The sequence below is a fragment of the Puma concolor genome, chromosome A2, assembly GCF_028749965.1.
Source record: "Puma concolor isolate L17-30 chromosome A2, mPumCon1.1.hap2, whole genome shotgun sequence".
Classification (NCBI taxonomy): Eukaryota; Metazoa; Chordata; class Mammalia; order Carnivora; family Felidae; genus Puma; species Puma concolor.
This window is the reverse complement of record NC_141668.1, coordinates 92975435-92993559: the sequence shown is the minus strand read 5'-3', so window position 1 is coordinate 92993559 and position 18125 is coordinate 92975435. Positions and strand designations below refer to the sequence as shown.

General features: G+C 36.1%; 1 protein-coding gene across 4 annotated transcripts in view; it reads left to right on the top strand.

Moving 5' to 3' along the window:
• Positions 1 to 18125, top strand: part of COG5 (component of oligomeric golgi complex 5) — a 341375-nt gene that overhangs the window by 173208 nt on the left and 150042 nt on the right. For all 4 annotated transcript variants that reach the window (XM_086696940.1, XM_086696941.1, XM_086696939.1 and 1 more), the window contains exons 9-10: positions 7598 to 7710; positions 7973 to 8050. In XM_086696940.1, coding sequence (XP_086553066.1) covers positions 7598 to 7710; positions 7973 to 8050 — 191 coding nt within the window. The remainder of the gene's footprint in view (positions 1 to 7597; positions 7711 to 7972; positions 8051 to 18125) is intronic.

The window sequence follows — 18125 nt, the reverse complement described above, 5'->3', positions numbered from 1 at the left end:
TTGTTGTCAGACTTACTGTCTCCAGCTTCTCTCTTTCCATTTTTCTGTCGGAGAAGCTATTCTACCATCACAGAGTTGTCCTAAAGAATAAATGGAATAATGCATATAGAACTAATAACAGAGTTCCTCATACAAGGCTAATACTAAAATATTTACAGTCAGTAATTATGGTTTTTATATTTGCTGTATAAACATAGCCTTAAATAACGCACAATATATGTCACTCATAAATAAGTTGCACTAGATAAAAAGAGATAAAGGAATCTTGGATCTTAAAGGGATTTTTAAAGGTTAGCCCTAGCCTCTGAATAGGCCTGTATTAAAACTATCCCAGAAGGGGAGCTTTGAAAAGAAATTGCCGAAGGAGATTTCACTCTCAGCTTTTCCCAGCAATTATTCTCAGAAAGTTTGATCTCATGTTTAAATTTCCAGGAGCAGTTTAATCTCATTCCCTCTTGTGTTGTCAAGAAAAAGAAAAAAAAAATTAAAGCAATTATTCACATGCTGTCATTCCTAATGTACACCGTTTTTGTTGAAAGAATAAAGAGTTTTAAAGCCTTATTATAATCTGTTGAGAAGTAGATACAGTGGTTTAACGTACAAACCTTAAGCATCAATTTCTTTATTAATTTTTTTAAAGAATAATCACTATTATTTTTAGTTTTTTAAATGTGACATTGACAATATTCATATTAATTTGCTGATCTTGTTGGTCATATTAAGATTATGGAGTAGAATGTCCTTATTTTTTGGAAGTACACATTAAAGCATTCAAGGGTGATAGGGCATCGTGTCAATAACTTACTAACAAACAATTCAGGGAAATTTTTTTTTTTAGTATGCTTTCAAATTTTCTATATGTTTAAGATTTTTCCTCTCAAATATATAAAGTTCAATAATCTTAAGGAAAAATGTTACCTATTATGTGTGTTGGAAAGGTTTACAATTCAATAAGAAAAAGAGAACTTAAAAAATAAGAATATGATTAGGCAGTTCATAGAACACATCTAATAAACGGGAAAATATGTTAAGCGTCTTTCTAGAGGGTGACCGAACTAATTATTAGGGAAGTACAGATAAAACAAGGATACTGTTTCTCAACCATGAGACTGGTAAAACCCAAGAATTAAGTGTTGGGCGAGTGCAGAAACTCTCGTTAACACTGATTGTAGGAGAATGAAATGGTTCAGCCACTTGACTCAGTTTTATCAAATTGTTCTCTGAGGTTAAAACCGTATGTACCTTGTGATCTTATAATTTCTCTTATAAGAATATACCCTAGAGAACCTGTCACGTAGATACAAGAATTTTTTATTGTGCTATTACTTGTAGTAGTGAAAAAGTGAAAACAGTCTTTCCTTCAGTGGAAATAAAGGGCTATCATTGGGTCTCTGTTTTTTAGTGAGCTTATGCCTTTGTACCTTGAACTGTACAAGCGTACTAATTTTGTTTTCTCCTCCCTTGGGTGGGAGAGAATGACTACAGAAGGACTGGAGTTGGATATTTCCCTTCCCTGGTCAGTTAGGTTCTGATAACACTCCAGAAGTTTAGGTTCTGGTTAACCAGCTTCCCCTTAGGGCAGGCCTTGTTAAGAATAGAGTCCTCTGGTGTATTTCAAGATGGTTTCCTTTTTCCTCCTCCTGCTAGAGGCACTGGGTGATTTTTCTCCCACATTTACTGTGGGAAACTATTTGGGTTCCTGGATGCAAATCTCACAATATTGTGGGCCGCCCTGACTGACTACCCCTGGAGCTTTTAATTTTCACAATTGACCACTTTGAGTCTGTAGCAATTCATCAGTTACACTTCACGTTTTCCTGCCCTAGCACTGGCTCCCACTGTTTTCTGCTAGCAAGGCTCTGTTCTGATACATGGAGACTTCCTGTATTCGCCTGTCTCTCTGATCTTGGGGGCAAGTGGTTTGCCATGTGTCCTCCCCTCTCTTACAGGTCCAAGAAGAATTTTTCATTCTTTTAGGCTTTTCATTTGTTGTTAGGACAGAGTGGCAACGTACAAGCTTCTTACAGTTGAACCAAGAAATGGAAGTTGTTAACTCAGATTTTTACCCCCTGTAACTTACTTGTTTTTAGTTTGATGTTGTTAAAAGTAAGACAGCTGGCTCAAAATGGAGTCACTTATGCTAAACCCCATGCCACCAAACTGAGACGTAACTTAATTACAGTTTCAGCCTTTCAGCCCTTCCCGGAAATTGAATCCTAAGTCAGTCAGTCAGTCAGTCAGTCAGTCAGTCAGTCAGTCAGGAATAACCTAATCAGTACTAGTGAGGTAATCTGTCCTACTGTCCTCTAAAGGAAAGTGACCTTGCCATAACCAGTTTGCCTTTTTTATCTAGTATAACTTCTTTGTTCCTGTTCCCTTCTGCCTATAAAAGTCTCTCATTTTGAATAGCTCTTCAGAGTTCCTTTCTATCTGCTAGATTGCCTGCTGCCTGATTGATGAATTGTTGAATAAAGCCAGTAAGATCTTTAAATTTTACTCAGTTGAATTTTATTTTTTAACAATGTCCATATGGATCTTTATTTTTTATTTTTTTTTTAATTTTTTTTTTCAACGTTTTTTATTTAATTTTGGTACAGAGAGAGACAGAGCATGAACGGGGGAGGGGCAGAGAGAGAGGGAGACAGAATCGGAAACAGGCTTCAGGCTCTGAGCCATCAGTCCAGAGCCCGACGCGGGGCTAGAACTCACGGACCGCGAGATCGTGACCTGGCTGAAGTCGGACGCTTAACCGACTGCGCCACCCAGGCGCCCCTTTATGGATCTTTATTTATCTTTGAAGTTTAGTAATTTCTTTAGGATATATCTTGGCATTGAATGCTCTGTATCTTTTTTTTTTTTTTTTTTGAGTTAGAATATGTTTTCTTTTTTTTTTTTTAATTTTTTTTTTCAACGTTTATTTATTTTTGGGACAGAGAGAGAGACAGAGCATGAACGGGGGAGGGGCAGAGAGAGAGGGAGACACAGAATCGGAAACAGGCTCCAGGCTCTGAGCCATTAGCCCAGAGCCCGACGTGGGGCTCGAACTCACGGACCGCGAGATCGTGACCTGGCTGAAGTCAGACGCTTAACCGACTGCGCCACCCAGGCGCCCCAAATATGTTTTCTTTTATAGGTTTACTTTAATTGTACATTTGAATATTTTTCTTTTCCATTTGTTCTTTTTAGGAACTTTATATACATATCACATCTTCTTTGTTTTCCATTTCTAATATATTGTCCATAATTATTATATTTTATATCTTTGTACTTTATTCCATTTTGTATCATGTCCATTTGTTCATTTTCCCATTTCTGATTGTGTTTTCACCCTTTATCATTATATTGTTATATCTAATGTGGTCTTAATGTCTGTTATATATTTACAATGAGAATGTTCCCTATAATTGCTTTGAGACAGTAGAAGATCAAGTAACTCTTCCTGTTGTTTCCTTTGGGAATTTCTTTGGCAACATGTGTTCCTTTCCTTTCCCCATCTTCCCTCCCTCTCAATTTGTGTTAGGTCCTATATTGTCTGTTTCTCATTCTTACTCATCTTTGAAAGATACCAGCTGTTTGTTGAAGAATAGTATAGGGGTGATTGTAGGGAGAAACTAGGACAGTCTACAACTTGGATGAAGTTTGCTGTCTAGAGTAAGTATTCACCAATTTGTTGCTTTTTCTATCTTTGGGATACATTTTTCTCAAATTTTGAATCATTCTAGAGAGCTTAGTGTGAATCGTGGTAAAGCCATTTAAGCAATTTTTGTGTGGAAACCTCATATTCTCTGCTTTTCTTTCCTCTTTCACCTCATGTTACCTTTGATAATCTCCCCCAACTAGAGGACTAACTATTATAAAGTGTAAATATCATTTTATTATGGTTTCTTCTTCCATTTTTCTTTGTTGCCATTCTGCAACATTAAACATTTTATTAGCTTCTTCCCTGGCTCATTCATGTCTCTCCATTGCAGCTCTAAGCTAAGAATCATTGAATAGTCCGTCTAAATTTTTATAATTGATTTTAAGGGCAGTTTGGTTTTTGCTAATGGTCCAAGATGAGAGCTATCTGGTTCCTTTTTCATTTTGATTTATCCACATCATGTGGCATACATAATCTCAAGTTTGAAGTTTTAGTTGATTGCTTGTTTGGGGTGGGTTTTGTTGGTGGTGGTGGTATTGTTGTTGTTTAAGTGTATTTGTTTTTGTTCTTATTTTCATTGGCTTTCCAGGAAAAAGAGTAGGAAAATGATTTTACTCTGCCATCAATAACTAGAAATCACTCTTAAGTATTTTTAAGTAACTCTTGGTTTTTTCTATCACTTTAATAAAACCTAGTTTATGACACTCTTTTTGTTCTTGATTCTCCTAAAGCTAACTGATAATGACATCAATTTTTCTGTTTTAATTATTCTTTCTCCTCTTTATATAGCTTTTCTATGTTCAGTTGATTACTTTTATCACTTTGATATCTTCAGTAGGATGTATTTAGCTCATGAGGATAAAAATTTTAAATAAGTCATTCTTTACCTTATTTACCTTTAAGTAAGTAAGGAACATGAGGCTTCTGGAAGTAGTTGAACCAATATCTGGCTATATTTACTTTAAGAAAGTAGTGGGTTGATGTGTCCCATAATTCATAACAAAACTGAACTATGCATATTCCAGGAATTCGATCAGTATTTTCCAGTGTTCACAAAGGTACTCTATACCCTTTCTTCATTGTGAGGAGTTTGTTCTTTATATGACTTGTGAGGTAATTGCACATTGTTAACTTATTTCCTCTCTATTCTCTGTACACTTCTCCTTAGTAGTGAGGACAACACTGCAAATAATTTTAAAAATTAGTTAGACTTAGATTTCAAACAGGAATTACTCATTTTTTTAAAGCCAGTATCTCTGTCATAGGTATTTTTCTCTTTTATTGCTTCCTAATATTCTCACACTAAAAAGTAATAGCATCTCTTCGCTAAGGGTACATGTAACTCTTTTCTAAACTTAGAATTATTGGGGCACCTGGGTGGCTCAGTCAGTTAAGCAACCAACTTGGGCTCAGAGGGTTGTGATCTCACAGTGAGTTTGAGCCCCGCATCGGGCTCTGTGCTGACAGCTCAGAGTCTGGAGCCTGCTTCAGATTCTGTGTCTCCCTCTCTCTCTCTGCCCCTCCCCTACTTGCCCTCTGTCTCTCAAAAATAAACCAACCTTAAAAAAATTAAAAAAAAAACAAAAAACCTAGAATTGTTGAAAAACTATAAGGAAGCAGCTTATAAACACAGCCTCTGGTTTTCTTGATTTCTTGCCCCCCCCCCCTTTTTTTTTGAGAGAGAGAAAGAGAGGAGAGAGAGAAAGAGAGGAGAGAGAGCATGTGTTGGGGAGGGGCAGAGAGAGCGGGAGAGAGACAATCCTAAGCAGACTCCACACCCAGCACCAACCCTGACAGTAGGCTCACTCACACAACTGTGATGATTGTGACTCAACAGTGAAATTATGACCCAATCTTGAGATCATGACCGGAGTTTAAATCAGGAGTCCATGCTTAACTGACTGAGCCACCCAGGCGTCCATCTTGCCCTCTTTAAAACAGGATAAACTATTCACTCATGGGCTCTTCTGCATGACTTTCAAGCTTAATTTGGATTGGAATTTATACTTTTCAATTTGAGACTAAGATTCCTTTTTTTTTTTTTCATGTTGAAGCATTTTAAATCTGCACAAATAGCTGTGTATATGTATTACATACAAGAACATTCTTAGACATCACTTTCAAGAAATTTAACATTGATACATTAATATTATTTAATGTTTAATCCATATTCAACATTTTTCACTTGTTCCCCAAAATATTCTTTATAATAGTTTTTCCCCCAGCTTGAACCAATCAGGGATTATGCTTTTCTGTTAGTTATCTTATGTCTTTACTCTCCTTTAATCAAAACAACCCCATTGCCTTTTTTGTCTTTTATGGCATTAACATGTTTGGAGATCCCCATAATTTGAATTTATCTGGATTTATCTGATTGTCTCTTTATGGGTATATTCAGAATAAACAAGCTAGTAAGGTAATGTTGTGTATTTACCATTAACATCGTATCTGTAACCACCAAAATTATGTCTGTCTCATTACTGCTGATGCTAAATGAAATCATCTCATTACTGTGGTGTATGCCAGATAGCTCCTTATAAGATTGCTTTCTTTTCTTTGTGATTAGTAATTTGTGGTGCATACTTTGAGACCATGTGAATATCCTGTTTTTCATTAACATTTCCTGCAGGGTTTTAGTATCCAATGATTATCTTTCCCTCAATTAATTATTTTACTAGTAGTTGCCAAATGATGATTTTTTTTCTATTACTCCACTGCATTTATTAAGTGACATTCTTCTGTAAGGAGAAATTTCCATCCTTTTTGTTTTTTTTTTTTAAGTTTTTATTTAAATTCCATTTAGTTAACATAGAATGTAATATTAGTTTCATAATGGACTGCCATACGGTACCTGGTGCTCATCACAGTAAGTGCGTCCTTTTTAAACATTTCAGTTTTCACTATGAATTCACAAATTGTTTTCAATCAGTGTTTTATGATCCATTTTCATCCCTATTATTTTGGATGGTCAAAAGTTCCCTAATTCATTTTGGGGAAACCCCTTCCAGCCAAGGTCCTATGTCCTTTGGCAAATCTCCATTTGTCTTTGAACACTTCTTTGCTCTCTGGCACAGTTGTACCACACATATCTTCTGTTTTCACTGCTCCAAATGTGGAATCACCCTTTTCTTCAGTGACCCCTGGTTTCTTTTACTGGGGAAGGGGAATGGTGCATACAAGTCATAATTTGGGCACTTGGTATACTCATTTCTGTTTAGGAATCACTGTCTCCTTGCCCTTTCAGTGGACAGAGTCAAGAAATACCTCTAATCCTCATTACATATTTGTATCTTTATTCTGTTAATGGGGAGAACCTTCATTTACACTTTGCAAAATGAACTTAAAGTAATTTCAGGATGGCTACACCAGTATCACATCCAGCAACAAATCCACTAAGTACTATAAATTCTTTACAATTCTTTTTGCCTCTAAAATCTCTCTCACTAAAGTTAGGGTTCCATAATTAAACATCACTTGAATTAATTGTTTTCCCCTCTGTGGTTGTATTATGAGTTTGATGTATAGTTGGTTTCATTTGTTTCTGTATTTATTTGCATTTTGTTTTAGAGTTTGCTTTTTTCTTTCTATTTAAACTTAAATTTATTTTGAAATAGGTAAAACATTTATATGCCTCATAAAGACTCCCTACTTCTATCCCTGTTTCTTTCACCTTGTCTCCTACCACTCCCACCACCACTTGTAGAAAACTATTTTCTGTTTTGTGTTTTATCTCATGTGTGTGTGTATGTATGTGGTGTGCCCGAGTGTGTGATCTTATTTTCCTTCCTTTCTTAAACATTAAAGATTAGGATGCTTTTTTATATTCCTCATAAGAAATTATTTCTTAAAGTAGGAGCTTCTTACTTTTTTTTAAGCTTGGATATGCTTTTTGTATTAACATATTTTCTTTTATTTGAAAAGTTTTATTTTTCATACTTCTTTGTCACTCATAAACAGGGGGACCGGGACGCTCAACTATGCCAACCCCAGGAAACACTGCAGCTTTTCGTGCTTCTCTCTGGACTAATATGGAGAAACTTGTGGATCATATTTGTACTGTTTGTGGACAGGTAAGAATTTTAGAGAGTGGAAAGAACATTAATTATGGATTAATGATTAATGCCTTGTTGCACCAAGTTGTGTGACGTTGGTCAGCTATCTTAAAATCCCTGAGCATTCAAAATACCTACGTTAGCTGATTATAATATTGATAGAATAACTCTAGCAAAATGCCTCTTTCCTTCCCTTGCTATTTCTAGTACCTAAGCTTTACATTTGTTTCATTTGAAAATACCCAATTGTATACAATCTCCCCCTCTCTGCCTTTTTTAGGTACAACATCTACAAAAAATATTAGCCAAGAAGAGAGATCCTGTTTCTCATATTTGGTTCATTGAAGAAGTAGTTAAGGTATGTTTAGATGAAAATATTTTTTATCTCTTTATTGAAGAATGCAGAGAGAAATGAGCCAGCATTGTTTGTGTTCCTACCTTACAGACTGGCTACATGTCAAATAGCCATAGGAATTGATTTCTTGACAACAACAAACTTTCTTTTTAGTATATGTATAAGCACATTTGTTTATTGAGTAAATACTACCAGTAATGCATTTTATAGGCTAATTTCTGAAATGCATAAACTAATTTCTAATTTTCCATCATATAAATGATTTATTGTAAATGTTTTTAAAAGTTCCACTAGAGAATAAGATGAAAATTTTGGGTAAATAAGAGGTTTAATTGGTGGTTATTATAATGTCTTATAGTCTTTACTGAAAATGGAATGGTAAGATCCATTTGGTTGTTAATTTTTCCTGTAAAGCACATTGCTGCATTCATTTTTCATATTCTGAAATTCTCCCTTCTGTTATCCACCAATACACTGGCCTCATGGGCTATAAGAATTCCTTCCATGCATAGAAATCTCTGACTCTACATTTTATTTATTCATCTTGATAGGTTTTTGATAAGGAATAATACAGAGGGATTATTCTATTTATCATTTAATCTTGACACATAAGTGTTCCAAAGAAAAAAATTCTCTAAATTTCCAGTGTTATGGTATAGTGTCCTTTGTAAGTTCAAAATTTAGGCATTTATATATTATGTTATGGATCTCTAAGACCACCCTCAAGTTTGGTTATTTGTTAGAGAATTCACAGCATTCAGCATATAGTTGTGCTTCTGGCTATGATTTATTACAGCAAAAAGATAGGAACCAAAATCAACTTCAAGAAAGGAAAATCAGCAATAGGAAAAAGGCATATAGGATGAAGTCCAGAGGTAACCAACTGAAAGCTTCCAAGGGTCTTCTTTTACAGGAGAGAGAGGACACCTTTAATTCATCTAGCAACAGCATGCATAAGATGTCCTCTGGGGAAGTTCATCTTGCACGTAGGAGTTCAGGGTTCTCATCAAGAGTCAGTTAGCCTAGCATGTACCAAAATTCCAGACTCCTGAAAGAAAAGCAGCTGTTTGGTGTAGACCACATTATTGGTACAAACAGTTTAGGTATAGCGAGCATTCTTAACTGACAACCATGAGGACCCTCTTAAAATCCAAGTCCCAAGTACCAGCCAAGGACCAGCCTTGCAATTAGGCATTTTTAACTATAGCAATCTCAGACCCGCTGTATAAACTCATTTTTGCGTATATGTATACTTATGTTGGTATATACCTACTTACATTATTCTGCTTCATATTTGGCTTTTAATTGTATGAAAGAAATAATAAGATGCTTTTGTCAATTTGCATAGTAATTAATTTTTTATAATTTTTAAAACTCCACTTAGTGAACATACAGTGTGTCAGCAATTCCATACATCATGTGGTGCTCATCAACAAGTACACTCTTTAATCCCCTTCACCTATTTAACCCATCCCCTCCTCCCACCCGCCTCATCTGTAGTAACCATCAATTTGCTCTCTAGAGTTGAGAGTCTGTTTGTTGGTTTCTCTCTCTCTCTCTCTCTCTCTCTCTCTCTCTCTCTCTCTCTCTCTCTTTCCCCTTTGCTTCTTTGTTTTGTTTTTTAAACACGTGAATGAAACCATGCGGTATTTGTCTTTCACTGTGTTATTTTGCTTACCATTATACTCCCTAGGTCCATTCATGTCATTGCAAATGGCAAGATTTCATTCTTTTTTATGGCTGAATAATATTTCATTATATGTGTATGTATATACACATATATGTATACACACACATATATATTATATGTATATATATGTGTATCCATACACTCCACATTTTGTTTATCCATTCATCAGTCATTGGACACTTGGGCTGCTTCCATAATTTGGCTATTGTAAATAATGCTGCTGTAAACAGATGGGTGCATGTATCCCTTTGAATTAGTGTTTTTTTGGTTTCTTGGGTAAATACCCAGTAGTGTGATTGGCGGATTGTAGGATAATTCAATTTTTAACTTTTTGAGGAACCTCCATACATTTTCCCGAGTGACTGCATCAGTTTGTATTCCCTTTAACAGGGCACAAGTTTCCTTTTTGTCCATATCCTCACCAACACCTGATATTTCTCATTGTTGGTTTTAGCCCTTCTGACAGGTGTGAGGTGATAGTGCATTGTAGTTTTGATTTGCATTTCCCTGATGGTAAAGGATGATGAGCATCTTTTGATGTGTCTGTTCACCATTTGTATGACTTCTTTAGAGAAATGTCTGTTCATATCTTCTGCCCATTTTTAAATTGGATTATTTGATTTTGGGGTATTGAGTTTTATAAGTTCTTTGTAAATTTTGGATACCAACCAGATGTGTCATTTGCAAATATCTTTTCCCTTTCTTAGGTTGCCTTTTAGTTTTAATATTTCCTTCCCTGTGTAGAAGCTTTTTATTTTGATGTAGTCCCCAATAGTTTATTTTTGCTTTTGTTTCCCTGGCCTCAGGGAACCTATCTAGAAAAAGTTGCTACAGCCAATGTCAGAGATGTTATTGTTTATGTCCCTTGTAGGATTTTTGTGGTTTCAGGTCTCACATTTAGGTCTTTAATCCATTTTGAATTTATTTTTGCGTATGGGGTAAGAAAGTTGTCTGCTTTCATTCTTTTACATGTAGCTGTCTAGTTTTCCCAGCAAGATTTGTTGAAGAGACTATTTTTTCTCTCTGCATTTTCTTTCCTACTTTGTTGAAGATTGACCATATAATTGTGTGTTTACTTCTGGGTTTTGTATTGTTTTCTATTGATCTGTGTATCTGTTTTTGTGCCACTACCATACTGTTTTGATTGCTGCAGCTTTGTTATATAACCTGAAGTCCAAAATTGTGATGCTTCCAGCTTTGTTTGTCTTTTTCAAGATTGCTTTGACTATTTGGGGTCTTCTATGGTTCTATGCAAATTTTAGGGATGTTCTCGTTCTGTGAAAAATGCTTTTGGTATTTTGATAGGGATTGCATTAAATGTATAGATTGTTGTGGTAGTATAGGTATTTTAACAATATCTGTTCTTCCATGAGCATGGAATATCTTTCCATTTCTTTGTGGCCTCTTCAGTTCCTTTCATCAGTGTTTTATAGTTTTCAGAGTATAGGTCTTTCACTTCTTTGGTTAGATTTATTCCTAGATTTCTTATGCTTTTGGGCGCAATTGTAAGTGGGATTGTTTTCTTAATTTCTCTTTCTGCTGATTCATTATTGGTATATAGAAATGCAATAAATTTATGTACATTGATTTTGTATCCTTCAAATTTACAGAGTTTATTTATCAGTTCTAGCAGTTTTGTGGGGTAGTATTTACGTTACCTATATATATAGTATCATGTTGTCTGAAAATAGTGAAAGTTTGACTTCTTCCTTACCAATTTGGATGTCATTTATATCTTTTTGTTGTCAGATTACTATGGGTAGGACTTCCAGTACTGTGTTGAATAAAAGTGACAAGAGTGGACATCCTTGTCATATTCCTGACCTTCAGGGAAAGGCTCTCAGTTTTTTACCATTGAGGACAATGTTAGCAGTGGGTTTTTCATAGATGGCCTTTATTATGTTGAGGTGTGTTCCTTCTAAACCTACTTTGTTAAGGGTTTTTATCATGAATGGATGTTGTACTTTGTCAAGTGCTTTTTCTGCATCTATTTAAATGATAATATCATTCTTATACTTTATTTTATTGATGTGATGTGTCACATTGATTTATGAATATTGGACCATTCTGGCAACCCAGGAATAAATCACACTTGATTGTGGTGAATGATTTTTTTAATGTATTGTTGGATTCAGTGTGTTAGTATTTTGCTGAGGATTTTTGCATCTGTGTTCATCAGAGATAATGGCCTATAGTTTTCTTTTTTAGTGGTGTCTTTATCTGGTTCTGAGATCACGGTAATGTTGACCTCAGAATGAATTTGGAAGTTTTCCTTTTGTTCTATTTTTTTAAACCATATATATTTTTAAAGTTTATTTATTTATTTTGAGAGAGAGAGAGAGAGAGAGAGGGAGAGAGACAGCGAGACAGCATGAGTAGGGGAGGGGCAGAGAGCAAGGGGGAGAGAGAGAGAGGGAGACAGAGAGAGAGAGAGAGAGAGAGAGAGAGAGAGAGAGAGAGAGAATGAGAATCCCAAGCAGGCTTCACACTGCCAGCTCCAATTCCAATGTGGGGCTCCAACTCCTGAAACTGAGATCGTGACCTGAGCCGAAACCAAGAGTTCGACACTTAACCAACTGAGCCAGCCAGGTGCCCCCTTCCTTTCTGTTTTTTTCGAGTACTTTGAGAAAAATAAGTATTAACTTTTCTTTAAATACTTGGTAGAATTCGCCTGTGAAGCCATCTGTTCCTGGACTTTGTTTGTTGGGAATTTTTGGATTATTGAGTCAGTTTCTTTGCAGGTTATTGGTCTGTTCACGTTTTATATTTCTTCCAGTTTCAGTTTTGGTAGTTTATATGTTTCTAGGAATTTATCCATTTCTTCTAGGTTGCCCACCTTGGTGGCATATAGTTTTTCATAATATTTTCTTCTAATTGTTTGTATTTCTATGGTGTTGGTTGTTATTTCTCCTCCTTCATTTGTGATTTTTTTTTAAGTTTATTTATTAATTTTGAGAAAGAGTGTGAATGGGAGAGAGGCAGAGAGTGCGGGAGAGAGAGAATTCCAAGCAGGCTCCACGCTGTCAGCACATAGCCCAATGCATGGCTCAATCCCACATACTGTGAGATCATGACCTGAGCCGAAATCTAGAGAAGTTGGATGCTTACCACACTGAGCCACCCAGGCTCCCATCTTATTTACGATTTTTAAAATTTGAATTATTTATCTTTTTTTCTTGATAAGTTTGACTAGAGGTTTATCAATTTTACTGATATTTTTCAAAGAACCAGCTCCTGCTTTCATTGATCTGTTTTTTTTTTTTTGTTTTTTTGTTTTTTTTTTAGTTTCTATATCATTTATTTCTGCTCTAATCTTTATTATTTCCTTCCTTTCACTGGTGTTAGATTTTGTTTGTTGTTCTTTTCCTAGCTCCTTTAGGTGTAAGGTCAGACTGTTTATTTGAGATTTTTCTTGCTTCTTAGTTAGGCCTGCATTGCTTTATACTTAGCTCTTAGAACTGCTTTTGCTACATCTCAGAGGTTTTGTATCATTGTATTTTCTTTTTCATTTGTTTCCATGTACCTTTTTATTCTTTTATTTTCTGGCTGACCCATTTATTCTGTAGTAATCTGTTATTTAACCTCAATGTATTTGTGTACTTTCCAGATTTTTTCTTGTGGTTGATTTCTAGTTTCCTATTTTTGTGGTCAGAAAAGTTGCCTCGTATGACTTGACTGTGAATTTGTTCAGGCTAGTTTTGTGGGCTGATAGGTGATCAATTCTGGAGAAGGTTCCATGGGCTCTTGAAAAGAATCTGTATTCTGCTTGAGGATGGAATGCTCTGAATATGTCTGTTAAATCCATCTGGTCCAGTTTGTCATTTAAAGCCATTGTTTATTTGTTGATTTTGTTTAAGTAATCTGTTGATGTAAGGGGAGTGTTTAAGTCCCCTACTGTTATGGCGCACCTGGGTGGCTCAGTCAGATGAGCGTCTGACTTTAGCTCAGGTCATGACCTCACAGTTTGTGATTCAAGCCCCGTGATGGGCTCTGTGCCAACAGCTCAGCACCTGGACCCTGCTTCGGATTCTGTGTCTCCCCCTCTCTCTGCCCCTCCCTTGCTTGCATTCTGTCTCTTTCTCTCTCCCTCAAAAATAAACGTTAACAAAAAATTTTAAGTCCCCTACTATTATTATAAATTATGTTATTAACTGTTATATGTATTTGGATGCATAAATATGTACAGTGTTTTATCTTCTTGTGGGATTGCCTGCTTTATGATTATCTACTGTCTTTGTCTCTTGTTACAGTCTTCATTTTAAAGTCTATGTTGTCTGACATAGGTATTGCTACTCCATCTTTTTTTTGGCATCCGTTTGCGTGCTTGATGTTTATCCATCCTCTCCCTTTAAATCTGCAGGCGTCTTTCTGTCTAAAGGAGTTTCTTTTAGGTAGCATATAGATGGGTCTTGTTTTTTTTATCCATTCTGTCACTCTGTCTTGATGAGAGCATTCAGTCCATTTACATTCAAAGTAATTATTGATACATATGTGTGTATTACCATTTTTACCTGTTTTGTGGTTGTTTGTGGAGACTTTCCTCTGATCCTTTCTTGTCTTTCATAATTTGATTGTTTTCTTTAGTGATTTTTTGGATTTCTTTCTCTTTAGTCTTTGCATATTTATTTGTGGTTTTTTGATTTGTGGTTACCATTGGGTTTGTATGTAACATATTCTGTATATAGCAGTCTATATTAAGTTGATGGTTATTTAATTTTGAACCCTTCTTTTATTTCTCCCCACATTTTAGGTATATGTTGTCGTATTTCACATTCTTGTATTTTGTGAGCTCCTTGACTGATACTTGACAAATTTATTTTTACTTTTGTGTTTATTTATTTTTATTTTTGTGTTTTCTATCTTCATACTGTCACTTTGGTCTCTCCTTTTTACTGATAGAACCTTCTTTATTATTTTTTGCATTTTTTTTTTTATTTGAGAGAGAGAGAGAGAGAGAGAGAGAGCACTGAAGTAGAGTAGGGGCAGAGAGGGAGAGAGAGAATTCCAAGCAGGCTCCACTCTGTCAGGGCAGAGCCCAGCACAGAGCTTGATCCCATGAACCATGAGATCATGACCTGAGCCAAAATCAAGTCAGATACCTAACCAACTGAGCCACTCAGGTGCCCCTAGAGTCCCTTTTAATATTTCTGCTTTGCTTTGCTGGTTTAGCAGTCATGGACTCTGTGAGTTTTTGTTTGTCTGACAAAATCTTTATCTCTCTTTGTATTCTGAATGATAGCCTTGCTGGATAGAATATTCTTGGCTGCAGGTTTTATCCGTTCAGTACATTGACTATATCACACCATTCCCTTCTGGCTTGGAAAGTTTGTGCTGAAAAGCCCCTGGTAGCTTTAGGGAGTTTCCCTTTTATGTAACTGTCCTTTTCCTTTAAAAATTTTTTCTTTACTATATTTTGCCATTTTAACTGGTAATATGTCTTGGTGTGGATCTTTTTGTTGACTTTGTTGGAGGTTCTCTATGCCTACTGGTTCTGGATATTTGTTTGCTTCCCTAGATTAGGGTAGTTTTCAGCTATTGTCTCTTCAAATAAACTTAATGCCTCGTTTTCTTTGTTGTTGTCTTCTAGGACTCCTTATAATGTGAATGTTACTATCTTGGAGTCACTGAGTTCCCTAAGTCTACTCTTATTTTCCATTATTCTTTTTTCTGTGTTCAGCTTGATTACTTTCCATTACTCTGTCTTCTAGGTCATTGATTTGTTCCTCTGCTTCTTCTAGCATGCTGTTCATTCCATCATGTGTGTTTCTCACTGCATTTATTGAGCCCTTTATCTTTGCTATGGTATTCCGTATCTCTGTGTTCAGGGTCTCACTTATGTCTTCCACTCTTATCTCAAGTCTAGTAAGTATCCTTATGATACTTACTTCAAATTCTCTATCAGGCATGTTACTTATATCTGTTTTTCCTAGATCTCTGGCCATTGTCTTGTCCTGGATTTTTCATTTGGGTTCAATTTCCCTGTCTTCTCCTTTTGTCTTAAGTCTCTGTGCCTATTTCTCTGTGTTAGGAAAGTCACTTATGTCTCCTGTCCTTGAAGGTAATGGCCTCATGAAGAAGAAGTCCAACACTGCCCTGCTGTGTAGCGTTCTTGTTCCCTAGGGCTTGGTACTTCTGGGAGTGTGTCCAATGTGTACTCTGTGTGATCAGCTGTTGTGTCCTAGCTGCCTTTTCTTTCAGGCCAGTCATTTGCAGAGGCTGTCTTTGTGTGTTATGGGCTGTGTTTGGCCCCTGGCCTGAATGTGGCGCATTTTAACTGTGTTCTGGTCTGCTTTTGAAATGAGACCTGTTGGCACTGCTGCTGGAAGCAAGGCCCTGCAAAATTCCCAGGTTGGGAGACATGGTGTTTAAGGGGTTTGGACTGGTCTTCTGGGGGAGAGGGCCTGCTGGGACTGAGGCAAGTGTGACTGGGAGGAGCAGTTCCACTGGCGCATGATGGGGGCAGGGCTTGGTGCAAGCAAGTTAGGTAGGGAGTGTGGGTATTGTGCTGCTTCCCCTAGGTGGCTCTGTGCTTATGCTGAGGTTGCTGGAGGGAAATGGTCCCAGCTGTTGCCTTTGTTCCTGATGGGTTCCTGAATGCTGCCTTTCTAGGACATGCTTTGAGATGAATGCTGCCTTTCTAGGACATGCTTTGAGATGAACAGATAATCTCCCTACTCTGTACCCCTGGTGCTCTTCAGATCGCTGTTTCCATGCTGTATGTTCACAGGTTGTTTGCCTGCCTTCTTTCCAAGAACAGCCCCAGTGCCTCTGTGCTGTCCCCAAGCCATACCTGCTGATCTTTAGTACTCCAGGTTAAGTCCTGCTGGTCGCAAAACTCATGAAATTCAGCCCCTCTCGCTTTCCAAACCAGTTTTTATTGGGGATTCATTTTCCCTCTACGCTCCTCCTGTGTGCTAGTGTCTCTCACCCTTCTCTACAGTGGTGGTTCCCTTTCCACCTTAGTGGCCACGATTGGTTTTTCTCCCAAACTGTGTCTCCACACTTCCTACTTTCTTCAAGTGGCCTCTTCTCTTCTTTAGTTGTAGAGTTTGTTTTGCCAGTCTAGAGGTCAATTTCTCAGATATTTAGGATGACTTGATACTTATCTGTTTGTATTCATGGGACTAGGAGAGCCTAGGGTCGTCCTACTCTGTCACCAGCTTCCCCTCTCTTGTATAGCTATTAAGTCTTTACATTTACTGTTGGAATGGATAACTAATATCAGGCCTTAATGTTTACAGGCAAGCAAATGCACATGCAGTGTTACCAATCATCTTATTCAATCATTATATTAACTCATGAAATTTTTCACTGAATTAAAAATAAAAACCAGTAAAGATTGATTTTTCTTTCTTAGGCTATTTAAAAATGTAGTCCTATACAACACATATATTTATATATAAATTTTGATGTAAATTTCCAGTTTAGTTGATCTTTGTTCTTTTACGGCAATGTTTATGAAAAAATTTAAGTCCTTCTTGGAATTCAGTGTACTCATGTATATTCAAAACAGATCGGTCTTTTGTGCAAAGCCCAAAATAACTTGATCTTAAATACTTGGGATTTCCAGAGCCAGAGAAAAGTAACAAAACAGAACAAAACCCTCAAAAATATCCATCACATATTGCAGATAAAGCACATAACTATCACTATATTCACCATAGTTTGTTTAGTCTTTTTCTTTATTGCAAAGCTATGGACAAATATTTTTGCTAATTACATAATACCACGTAAGGACATAATTATTCTAATGAAAATAATTATTGTTGGCAACAGAATCTTTGTAGAAAGTGTAGGATTTCTAGGATAATTGGAGTCCCCAAATAATGACCCTTTAAATCTTCAGAGAAGTTTAAACTTTTGAGTAGGTAATGATATATATCTGGTGTTTTGGGTCATTGAAGAATGATATCTAGACCCAAATCTCTAAACCTTTGTGTAATCTCTTTTTGAGGACAAGGTTATGAACAGACAGTTCTTTTTAACACTACTAGTTTTTGCAATTCCAAGATTTTTAAGAAGAATGTGTCTTGGTATTGAAAGTTCTTTCTAATTTAATGGTTTTAGCCTTTCTAATCTGTGAATATATGTATTAAAAACAAAATTTGTAAATAATTCAAGATGAAACAGTATTAGAATTATGCCATATGCTTTCTACAGTATCTGTTTGGAAATTAATGCTTTTTTCCTCAGGAAGATTATTTCTAGCAAAGTTAAGTTGGAATCTACCTAGAACACTTTTTAAAAATTTTTGTGTTCAAATATTTATAAGTAATAGTCTATATTTTGAAATTTATTTAAGGTTAAATTGATAGTTTCTCTTTGGTTTATAATATGGAATAGTTCATACTATACTCAGCCCACTTATATCACCTTTACATCTTTTTG